The sequence below is a fragment of the Rhinopithecus bieti genome, unplaced genomic scaffold (genome assembly GCF_001698545.2).
Source record: "Rhinopithecus bieti isolate Rb0 unplaced genomic scaffold, ASM169854v2 scaffold_63, whole genome shotgun sequence".
In the NCBI taxonomy this organism is placed as follows: Eukaryota; Metazoa; Chordata; class Mammalia; order Primates; family Cercopithecidae; genus Rhinopithecus; species Rhinopithecus bieti.
Genome location: NW_016802972.1, coordinates 849,019 through 860,877, shown reverse-complemented (window position 1 = coordinate 860,877; position 11,859 = coordinate 849,019). Strand labels below are relative to the sequence as shown.

Here is an 11,859-nt window from a genome sequence, read left to right as displayed (position 1 = left end):
TTTTTTTTTTTTTTTTTTTTTTTTTTTAACTTTTAAGTTCTGGGATACAAGCAGAACGTGCAGGTTTGCTACATAAGTATATGTGTGCCATGGTGGTTTGCTTCACCCATCAATCTGTCATACAGGTTTTAAGCCACCACGCCCTGCTAATTTTCATATTTTTAGTAGAGACGGGGTTTCACCTGTTGGTCAGATCTCTTGACCTCGTGATCCACGCGCCTCGGCCTCCCAAAGTGCTGAGATTACAGGCATGAGCCACTGCGCCCAGCCCAACACACAGATCTTAAGTGTTCAACTTGATTAATTTTTTTTCTTTTTTTTTTGAGATGGAGGTTCGCTCTGTCACCCAGGCTGGAGTGCAGTGGTGCGATCTCGGCTCGCTGCAACATCTGCCTCCCGGGTTCAAGTGATTCTCCTGCCTCAGCCTCCTGAGTAGCTAGGATTACAGGTGCGTGCCATCACGCCTGGCTAATTTCTGTATTTTTAGTAGAAATGGGATTTCACCATGTTGATCAGGCTGGTCTTGAACTCCTGACCTCGTGATCCGCCCACCTCGGCCTCCCAAAGTGCTCGGATTACAGGGGTGAGCTACTGTGCCCAGCCGATGAATGTTTTAACATAAACAAACCTGTGTAGTCAGTCACTCACCACCTATAGGAATATAACATTTGCAGCACATCAGCAAGCTCCCTCATACTCCTCATTATTTTTATCCCTGATACTGACTTACGGAAACCTCTTCAATCTGGTTCCTGTGTCCTTGTGATAAGCCCCCCTCTTTAGTAATTTCTAGCACAAATCGCTCCAGACTCACCTTGTACTTTCCCTGCTGAAGCCTAGAAATCGGCCATTTCTCCTGAACAGCCTTGGTTCCTTTTATTGGGGACTGTTATTGAGAAATCAGCATCTAGACACTAGGCGTTCTACTGCGATGTTACTACTTGGGGCATTCTGAAAGCAGAGTTAAGAGCCAGTAAATAGTTAATGTTATCTATTTTAAATATTTTTAAAATCGTTTAAAAAATTCTAGTCAATCATAGGGTTCTTTCTCCACTTTCCCCATTCCAGATTCCAGATTTCCACAGTAAGAAGCTTGGCTTCCAGTCACGTCAATATGTTGATTACTCAGCTTCAGAATAATCATTCCATTATATTACCAAACAACAAATCTAAGTAAAGTTCAAGATTTCTTTGCAATTTTGCCTTTAGATTGATGGTATAGAGTCAAAGTACTCTATAAAAACCTGAATTCATTTTTCTTCCCTCATATAATTGTAATCCCAAAGTGTCATTTCTAAGATAGCTGTTGGAAGATAAGTTCATTCTTTTCCTCTTTGCTGGAACATAACCTCCACAAGGTAGGGGTGTGTGTGTGTTTCATTGTCTCAGTCTAGTCCCTAGGTCTTAGATGGTCATAAAAATTTGTTAGCCGGGTGCGGTGGCTCAAGCCTGTAATCCCAGCACTTTGGGAGGCCGAGACGGGCGGATCACGAGGTCAGGAGATCGAGACCATCCTGGCTAATACGGTGAAACCCCGTCTCTACTAAAAAATACAAAAAACGAGGCGGGCGCCTGTAGTCCCAGCTACTCGGGAGGCTGAGACAGGAGAATGGCGTGAACCCGGGTGGCGGAGCTTGCAGTGAGCTGAGAGCCGGCCACTGCACTCCAGCCTGGGCGGCAGAGCAAGACTCCGTCTCAAAAAAAAAAAAAAAAAAAAAAAAAAAAAAATTTGTTAGTGAATGCCAAGTCTGAGCTATGCACTGAGTCGCTCCTGGCAGAAGCGACTGGTGGCAAAAGCTCCTGGCAGAACCTGGTGGGTTTAGAACAGTGTGATACAAGGCTTTTGGGAGAGGGTGGAAGATGGAGAAAGTGTATAAACAATCCCAGATAGTAAACGCTAGGGCTTTGGATGTATTCAGGAGGGATTGAAGCGGCCACAGAAAGAGAAGTCTTCTTCTGGCCTTCTAAGTCGGAACTAAGAGGCCAAGCTGGGGGTCCAAGCTGTGTGTGTCCAAATGTTTTAAGGCCTGGAGTGTACTCAAGACAGGCGCTTTGGGCAAGGCTGCTAATATTGAAAAGAGTTTGCTGGGCGTTGTGGCTCAAGCCTGTAATCCTAGCATTTTGGGAGGCCGAGGCGGGAGGATCGCTTGAGCCCCGAAGTTCAAGGTTGCAGTGAGCTATGATCGCGCCACTACACTGCAGCCTCAGTGTGGGCTACAGAGCGAGACCCTGTCTAAAAAAAGAGAAAATGCTGAATGCAGTTAGGGATGCTTGGTGAAGACCGAGGGAATTCCCCTGCTCAAGTCTGGGAACTAGAGGCGCGGGAACGTCCTGCTTCCCCGCCACCCAACGATCACGTTTCTCAGTTAACCCAACTTCCGGGTCCCATTCCAGGCCTCCAAGCCCACTTGACAACAAGCTCCGCCCTCCGCTGGCCCGTAGATGCCACTCGGTGATTGGCCGTGTCTGAAGCCGCGCCGCGGCGTCGCGTCGCGGCCTTAGGTCACGCCGAGCTCCGACGCCCGCACCAGCCCCTATTGGGCGGCCGGTTTCCAATCGGAAGAGCTTCAGAGCCTCAGTCTTCGGGCGGCGCTGGCCATTGGCGGGCAGGATGGAGGCGGAGCCTTGGGTCGTCGCCTGCTGCCCGAGGTTAAGGTGAGTAGACTGCAGGCGAACCCGGCGACAGCGCAGGTCGCGTCGACCCTGGCTCCTCTGCCTGCCCCAGCGGGTGAGCCTGCGCTAGACCCCCGTCCCCTTCCTGCGTCCGCCCGAATGCGCCTGCGCCGCAACAGCCGCCTGCTCTTGCGCCCCTTCCCCCAGCTTCCTGGGCACCTCTCCCCACTCCCTTTCCTGCCCTGCCATCCTCCCGCCCCCAGGCTCTTCTGCGGGGTCTCCCTAGTCCTGGTCCTTCCCATACCCACCCCCCCCCCCCACCTCCCCAGGACCCTGGCGCCCCAGCCGCAAGGGCTGCGCCCCCGGGAACCGCGATGCGGGTCGTCTCAGAGCCTGTGGGCTTCCCTGCCCTCACTGCCCTCCTCCTCCGCGCAGGCCCCCGCCTCCTTCAGGATGACGCTGGACGTGGGGCCGGAAGATGAGCTGCCCGACTGGGCCGCCGCCAAGGAGTTTTACCAGAAGTACGACCCTAAGGACGTCATCGGCAGGTGAGACCGCGGCCAGGGAAACGGAGGTCCAGAGAGGTCGGGCCCCAGCAGTCCCGCTTCCGTTTGAGGGCTCTAGAGGTGGGGAGTGTGTGTGTGTGTGCCGTTTGAGGGCTCTAGAGGTGGGGGTGGGGGTGTGTGTGTCAAGGTTTTCAGGATAGTTTTTTTTTTTTTTTTTTTTTGAAACGGAGTGTTGCTCTGTGGTCCAGGCCGGAGTGCAGTGGCGCGATCTCGGCTCACTGCAACCTCTGCCTCCCGGTTTCAAGTGATTCTCCTGCCTCAGCCTCCCGAGTAGCTGGTGTTACAGGCGTGCGCCACCACACCGGCTAATTTGTATTTTTAGTAGAGGCGGGGGTTTCACCATATTGGCCAGGCTGGTCTTGAACTCCTGAACTCGTGATCTGCCAGCCTCAGCCTCCCAAAGTGCTAGGATACAGGTGTGAGCCACCGCGCCCGGATGACTGAATAGTTCTAAGTGGAAAGAATCAGTGGTAAGTGGAGAACACCTGATGACTAGACTGTTCTCTTGGGTCAACCCCATATTTTTCACGGATTCATTCATTTATGCCTTCAACACACACGGATGGTTGACGCACCTACTGTGCCAGACACAAAGCTCAACACGGGGAGGGTAGAAAAGATGCCTATGCCCTTGAGGTACTCCATCTAAAGTGACGTGAACGTTAAAAAGGCATCAGGCTAGATAGGTAGAGGTCTGTATCAAGTGGTATGGGATTCCAGAAAAACACAGTTTCCCAGGAGTCACCTTTGGGCTGGGTCTTGAGGTATGAGTCGGAGTTCAGGGGGGTCTTTAAAATCGTAAAAATGTATGCGTGTGGTAGATGTCTGCATCAGATTCTCAAAGAGGCTCGTTAAAGCTGGGTCATAATTAAAACATGGCCTCAAACTCAGATGCTCTTAGTGGTTGCGCGGGAAATTAAAACCATGACGTGGCCAAGAGTAACAGAGTAAGTGTTGTGTAAGGTGGAGGATTCATGTCCCACCTATGATGTGTGAATTCAGATTTGTAAAAAAAAAAAAAAAAAAAAAAAATCGCACTGGCCGAAACGTAATACATTGGAGGGCTGTGTTTGGCCTATGGATCAATAGTTTACATCCCTTGATTTAACTAGATGTGGGTGACTGAATTCCCAAGTGAGTTATGTGAGCCCAAGGAGGCCCCAGAGAGCATGGTAGTAAGGCTCTGTGAAGGGCAGCGAGGGAACCAGCATAAGAAATGGAATTTGAGGCCTGATCCTGGAGGGATTTGCTCCTTAGACTGAGGAATGTGTAGGGTCATATGGAGTTGGTGATAGCCTGAGCAAGGAAATCCTTATCTAGGACTTTGTGTGTGCCTCATGAATGCCCTTCAACATCCCTTCAGGATGCTGTTGGCCGCATTTCACAGTTGCAGGAGCTGAAGCCCAAGGACCTTATGTCAGGGGACCACTTAGGTTAATTGGTAGCAAATCTGAGGTCGTCTCTAAGGTCTGATTCTCAGCTTTGGTCTTCCAGTCAATGGCTTCATATTTATTTGGAGTTTCCTACACTTGAGGGAACTTTGGGATTTGGATGGGGTGATCAGGGAAGTGCAAGTGGAATATGGAGGGAGACTTAAATCCTTCTACTCCCTTCCTTCAAGGAGCAGGTGCTGAGGCTCAGTGTGGGAAGGACTTGCCTAGGCTTTCCCATGGAGGAAGTGGCAGAGCCTGGATTTGAACCCAGGCCCTACCTGCCTTCCCTGTGAGCTTTGTGTTGTGCCTTGCTGGGTACCCAGGGTGCTGTGAAGCCAGGGTGAGCTCCTAAGCTTGTTGCCCTGTGATCCAGATGGGTCTTCAGGGTCTGGCACGGCAGGCATGAGGATGCTGAAGCCCCAGCCTGTGCAGAAATGTGAGCACAGAGGCCCTGACTTGTGCTATTTTCTGGCTCTCGCAGAGGAGTGAGCTCTGTGGTCCGCCGTTGTGTTCATCGAGCTACTGGCCACGAGTTTGCGGTGAAGATTATGGAAGTGACAGCTGAGCGACTGAGTCCTGAGCAGCTGGAGGAGGTGCGGGAAGCCACACAGCGAGAGACACACATCCTTCGCCAGGTCGCCGGCCACCCCCACATCAGTGAGGCTGTCTTCCTTGCTCCTGTTAGCAGACGACCCCCAACCTCTTGCTGACCCTGCCCACAGCCCACTTCCCCCAACATTGCCTCCACGCCTCTCCTCCCTTCCTCCTGGCTTCATTCCACTAAAGAGTGGCCATCCACTGGGCCCCCACTGCCTCCTCTGGTTTTCCTTTCTTCCCAGTAACAGCCCGCTGCTGTCCCAGGGTGACCAAGCCCCATCAATGTGCATCCACTCCTTTCCATCTCTGTCTCTCTGCCTCTCTTCCTCTCTCCCTAGTCACCCTCATCGATTCCTACGAGTCTTCTAGCTTCATGTTCCTGGTGTTTGACCTGTGAGTATCTCCCTGCCACCATCTGAGAAGCCTCCTCCCCACCTCCATGTATGGCCCCCAGCATTTGCTGCTCAGTGGGCTGGACCCACCCTGCTCACACTTTCCTGCTCCAGCTGGGGCTCTCTATCACCTGGGCCTGCCTGCTAGCCCACGGCTCTGGCCTTCTCCCTCGGTGCCATCATTGAGGCAAATTCTTTAAAAGTAATAGTGATCAGCCAGGCGTGGTGGCTCATGCCTGTAATCCTAGCATTTTGGGAGGCTGAGGCGGGTGGATCACCTGAGGTCAGGAGTTCAAGACCAGCCTGGCCAACATGGCGAAACCCCGTCTCTACTAAAAATACAAAAATTAGCCAGGTGTGGTGGTGCACGCCTGTAAGCCCATCTACTCGGGAGGCTGAGGCAGGAGAATCGCTTGAACCCGAGAAGCAGAGGCTGCAGTGAGCCGAGATCATGCCATTGCGATTCTCCTGTGTCAGCCTCCCGAGTAGCTGGGACTACAGGCACCTGCCACCACGCCCGGCTCATTTTTGTATTTTTTTAGTAGAGACGGGGTTTCACCATGTTAGCCAGGATGGTCTCGATCTCCTGACCTCATGATCCGCCCACCTCGGCCTCCCAAAGTGCAGGGAGTGAACAGACTGTGGCCGGGTGCAGTGGCTCACGCCTGTAATCCCAGCACTTTGGGAGACCAAGGTGGGGCGGATCATGATGGTCAAGAGATCGAGACCATCCTGGCCAACACTGATGAAACCCCGTCTCACTAAAATACAAAAAATTAGACCAAGGCGTGGTGGTGGGTGACCTGTAATCCCAGCTAATTGGGAGGCTGAGGCAGGAGAATCGACTTGAACCCGGGAGGTGGAGGTTGCAGTGAGCCGAGATCGTGCCATTGCACTCCAGCCTGGGTGACAGAGCGAGACTCTTATCTCCAAAAAAAAAAAAAAAAAGTGTTCAACAGTGGACTGACCACTTAGAAAACAGATCCTTGCGGCTGGGCGCGGTGGCTCACACCTGTAATGCCAGCACTTGGGGAGGCCGAGGCGGGCGGATCACAAGGTCAGGAGATCAAGACCATCCTGGCTAACACAGTGAAACCCCATCTCTACTAAAAATACAAAAATATTAGCCGGGAGTGGTAGCAGGCACCTGTAGTCCCAGCTACTTGGGAGGCTGAGGCAGGAGAATGGCGCGAGCCCGGGAAGCGGAGCTTGCAGTGAGCGGAGATCGCACCACTGCACTCCAGCCTGGGCGACAGAGCGAGACTCCATCTCAAAGAAAACGAAAAAGAAAAAGAAAATAGATCCTTGCTCATCAGCCTCTCGTGCTGCTTAACACACTAACTACTCTGGTGTCTGTCTCTGCCCATCTGTTCTTTTTCTGGTCAGAATCTGAATGTCAGCTGTTACACGGTATAATGTAAACCAATTGCAAAGATATTTCAAAAGAGAATGATTTGAATTCCAAAGATTTAAGAGAGGCCCTTGGAAAAAATTCATGAAGGCTTCCATATATTTACAGAAATGGCCCTCTGCAAAAGTCAGAGGGGACGTAAGGATGTCTATTATGCCATCCTCCAGCTGTGCAGAGTGACTACACTCCCCAAAACAGTACCTGATAAGTTACTTTGAGGACTGATGCAGAGTTGCAAGTATAACTCAATTTTGAAAGTATTATTTTTAACTGACACATAATTATAACTTCAGCTTTTAAAGACAAAATTTCAAAATAAGGTCCTATTCAACCTTTGTGCCACAAAAAAACTGAAATTTTGGTCCATTTTCTTTATAGATTCACTTTGAGAGGCCTTTTTCAGGCATAGTTATTCTCAAACAACAAGAAACTCCTATAAATTATATTGTCACAAGAAGTCTCTTATTTTTGCTGTAATTGCCATCATGGCATAATGCAGGTATTTCAGCTGCCAACACACCAGGCCAAACTGCCTTGTTGGAGTGCTGTGTCTCTAGATCCTTTGGTTTGTCCGCAGAGGAATCTATCTTTAATGGCCTCTTCTGTGGTATTTTGTATGAGCACTGGTCTGTTTTCTCAGCCCCCAATGTGGGGTGTAGCTGCCTCCTATGCCCCTCCTTCCCTTAGGATGCGGAAGGGAGAGCTGTTTGACTATCTCACAGAGAAGGTAGCCCTCTCAGAAAAGGAAACCAGGTAAGAGTTGAGCCTGCAGCCCCAGGGGTGAGCAGGGGGTGGGACAGGGCAGGGAGGAGCCAAGGAGGAGACTGCACCCGCCTTCCCTTCCCTCAGGTCCATCATGCAGTCTCTGCTGGAAGCAGTGAGCTTTCTCCATGCCAACAACATTGTGCATCGAGATCTGAAGCCCGAGAATATTCTCCTAGATGATAATATGCAGATCCGACTTTCAGATTTCGGGTTCTCCTGCCACTTGGAACCTGGCGAGAGGCTTCGAGGTGAGGGGATCTAGTGCCCTTATAGGCTTGGGAGGGGAGACCCAGGCCTGATGAGATTGGTTGGCTGGGTCTGACTACCAAGTCCCTGATGCCAAGAAAAAGGGAGAAGTCATTGGGTACTTGCCAAGTACCCTGTGGGCGCAAAACCTGTGTTTACCTCAGAGTGGGCATTCTGACCTGGGGAGGATGGAGACAGACAAGTGGGCTGACAGACAGTGGTGCACGGTGGGCAGAGGGCCATGCCAGGGGAGCCCGGAGGAAGGAACACCAATTCAGCCTGAGCCCCACAGAAGAGGTAAAAAAGGGAGCAGGGCAGAGTCATGCTCAGCCACATGTTTGGGGTGTGGAGTGCAGGACCACGGGAGCCTGATGTGATATGTCCAGACTGCACTTCCCACCTGGGCCCTGGGCCTCAGGTTCACCTGATGTGAATACATTTGTCGGGACAGTAATATTTCTACTGCAAATGGGAAACTTCAAATAAAATTCACCTGTGGGATTCTTCAGAGCCTTTAAGTCTGCCACTGACTCTCTCCCTCAGTGGCTTTGCACTAGACTTATGGAAAGCTACCGTTTACTGGGCATTCACCTATGAGGCAGGTATCAGTCTTTTTTTTTCTTTTTTGAGACAGAGTCTTGCTCTGTCACCCAGACTGGGGTGCAGTGGCATGATCTTCGCTCACCGCAATCTCCACCTCCTGGGTTCAAGCTATTCTGCCTCAGCTTCCCGAGTAGTTGGGATTACAGGTGCCCACCACCATGCCCGGCTCATTTTTGTATTTTTAGTAGAAATGGAGTTTTCACAATGTTGGCCAGGCTGGTCTCAAACTCCTGACCTCAAGTGATCCTCCCACCCCAGCCTCCCAAAATGCTGGGATTACAGGCATGAACACTGTGCCTGGCCGGCACCAATCTTTATATGGCTTATTCCCCTAAATCCTCTCCACAGCCCTGTGTGACAGATAGTATTTGTGTCTCTGTTTTTACAGAAGGGCTCAAAGAGGTGAGATGACTTCTCCAGGGTCCTAATGCCAGGACTGAACTTGGGACAGTCTGACTTCAAATTTCATACTCTTAACCTGTGGGCTCACATGTCTGGTGGATGTTGTGCTTTAAAACCCTTTGGGCTTCCACATGTACTTTTCCCCTTTCTGGAATCATCTTTGCCTCTGCCCACTCCATCCTCTTCTTGGCTTGGGTAATTCAAGTTTCACTTTACACCTCCAGGGCAGCTTAGGTCCCTTTGCTTTTTGTTCTCCTGTCTTCTTCATTCACAACACCTCTTACTCTATTGTTACTTCCCACTTGCCTTCAGGTAGACAGTGAGCTCGCCAAGGACACATTTCATTTGCCACTTGGCAAATCAATGCCACTGGCATTCAATAAATACTTGGTATAGGAATGAATTTCCCAAGAAAGTCAGTTTCAATTCGGGGCTGTTAAAATCTCCTGGAAGTGTGCCATGGAACACAGTTCAGAAATTACTGGAAGAATTGGTGCCCGAGTGGTGAAAAAAACTAAAAATACAAACTTGAGCCAAGCATGGTGGCACGCATCTGTCACCTCAGCTACTCGGGAGGCTGAAGGAGGAGGATCACTTGAGCCTAGGAGCCCAAGGCTGCAATGAGCTGTGATAGTGCCACCACACTTCAGCCTGTGTGACATAGTGACCCTATCTCTAAAAATAAATAAATATAAAAATACAGACTTGCATAAAGTTTTGGAGGGCTCTGGACTTTAGAACTGTAGATTTGATCATGTGTCATGATGTGGAATCAGGGAAGGGTTTTAAACAAGGGACTTACCCACTATGTGCTTTAAGAAATCCCATAGCTCACAGGGCGCAGTGGCTCACACCTGTAATCCCAACACTTTGAGAGCCCGAGGCAGGTGGATCACGAGGTCAGGAGTTCAAGACCAGTCTGGCCAACATGGTGAAACCCCATCTCTACTAAAAATACAAAAAATTAGCCAGGCGTGGTGGCACGCACCTGTAATCCCAGCTACTCGGGAGACTGAGACAGGAGAATCGCTTGAACTTGGGAGGCGGAGATTGCATTGAGCTGAGATCATGCCATTGTACACCAGACTAGGCGACAGGGCAAGACTCCATCTCCAAAAAGAAAAAACAAAAGAAATTCCATATCTCTGCTTGTTCCCCTTGGGTTGAGTGATGGTTGGAGGTTATAGGAGGAGGAAGAGGTTTGGGCAGATAGGAATGCAGAAATTTTTTTTCCATACGTATTGTGATGTATGTAAAAATACATAATCTTTCCATACGCTTTATGATACGTATAAAACTAAGGTAACAAGTTGTGAGGAGTAGATAGGTTGACTTGGATAGTGGGTAGGTAGGGTTGGAGGAGGCAAAGGATATGGTGGAACAAGGACCTTGAAATCAATCCAAAACCCAGGTTTTCCTAGGAAGGCCACCAGGAGCCATGATGGGTATCTGAACTGTTGAGCAGGGATAGTGCCTCAGCGGAGACTTGGCAGAAGGCAGGCAGGAGGAGGATGGGAACACTGGTAGTTCTGGTGGCGTTGAGGAGGCTCCAGCAGAGATCCGGTGCTAGGGGCCCTGGAGGGGCCGGTGGCATCCCCTCAATCTTGGTCCTCTCTCCCCAGAGTTGTGTGGGACCCCAGGGTATCTAGCGCCAGAGATCCTTAAATGCTCCATGGATGAAACCCACCCAGGCTACGGCAAGGAGGTCGACCTGTGAGTTCCTGGTCTCCCTCTCCCTCCTGTGCTTGCTGTCCTTTGCCGGGTCTGCCTGTCACTCAGTCCCGCCTGACTCCAGTCTCTTTCCCAGCTGGGCCTGTGGGGTGATCTTGTTCACACTCCTGGCTGGCTCGCCACCCTTCTGGCACCGGCGGCAGATCCTGATGTTACGCATGATCATGGAGGGCCAGTACCAGTTCAGTTCCCCTGAGTGGGACGACCGTTCCAGCACTGTCAAAGACTTGGTGAGCTGGGGCTGAGAGGACAGTAGGGGAGGCCCAAGAGCTGCCCCTCATGCTCTGGGTCTCTCCTAGATTTCCAGGCTGCTGCAGGTGGATCCTGAAGCACGCCTGACAGCTGAGCAGGCCCTACAGCACCCCTTCTTTGAGCGTTGTGAAGGCAGCCAATCCTGGAACCTCACTCCTCGCCAGCGGTTCCGGGTAAGTCTGAGAGTGTCAAGGTCTGGGCCCATTCCTCTGTCTCGTGATCTTTCCCCTGCACTAGAGCTCACCCTGCCCCCCTTCCTAGGTGGCAGTGTGGACAGTGCTGGCTGCTGGACGAGTGGCCCTAAGCACCCATCGTGTACGGCCACTGACTAAGAACGCACTGTTGAGGGACCCTTATGCGCTGCGGTCAGTGCGGCGCCTCATCGACAACTGTGCCTTCCGGCTCTATGGGCACTGGGTGAAGAAAGGGGAGCAGCAGAACCGGGCAGCTCTCTTTCAGCACCGGCCCCCTGGGCCTTTTCCCATCATGGGCCCTGAAGAGGAGGGAGACTCTGCTGCTATAACTGAGGATGAGGCCGTGCTGGTACTGGGCTAGGACCTCAACCCCAGGGATTCCCAGGAAGCAGAACTCTCCAGAAGAAGGGTTTTGATCATTCCAGCTCCTCTGGGCTCTGGCCTCAGGCCCACCACTGATCCTGCTACCCTCTTAAAAGACCAGCCCGGTACCTGTCTTCCCACCAGCCACGGCTCTGAGATCAGAGCTGGGGTGTAAGGGAGCCACTCTGAATGCCACACCTGGCCCAGTCAGTGCTGCCTGCGCTGCATATGAAATAAAACCCACTACACACCAGGGAGAGCGGGTGTCCTGTGTCTTCTGTCTGGCTTGGG

The 11,859-nt window shown here is 51.4% G+C and overlaps 1 protein-coding gene across 4 annotated transcripts; it reads left to right on the top strand.

Moving 5' to 3' along the window:
* Nucleotides 1–2,512: 2,512 nt before the first annotated feature.
* Nucleotides 2,513–11,825, top strand: PHKG2 (phosphorylase kinase catalytic subunit gamma 2). Of its 4 annotated transcripts, none has more exons than XM_017874107.1 (10): nucleotides 2,513–2,655; nucleotides 3,049–3,161; nucleotides 5,094–5,269; nucleotides 5,548–5,602; nucleotides 7,700–7,765; nucleotides 7,862–8,025; nucleotides 10,651–10,741; nucleotides 10,824–10,989; nucleotides 11,059–11,184; nucleotides 11,273–11,825. In XM_017874107.1, exons 2-10 carry the CDS (start codon nucleotides 3,067–3,069, stop codon nucleotides 11,564–11,566), a joined length of 1,233 nt encoding a protein of 410 aa, XP_017729596.1. In that variant the 5' UTR covers nucleotides 2,513–2,655; nucleotides 3,049–3,066; the 3' UTR covers nucleotides 11,567–11,825. The 4 variants fall into 4 exon arrangements, with proteins under 4 accessions (XP_017729596.1, XP_017729743.1, XP_017729665.1 ...); XM_017874254.1 differs by having other exon boundaries at nucleotides 2,519–2,655; nucleotides 10,836–10,989; XM_017874176.1 differs by having other exon boundaries at nucleotides 2,638–2,728; nucleotides 10,836–10,989.
* Nucleotides 11,826–11,859: the final 34 nt, after the last annotated feature.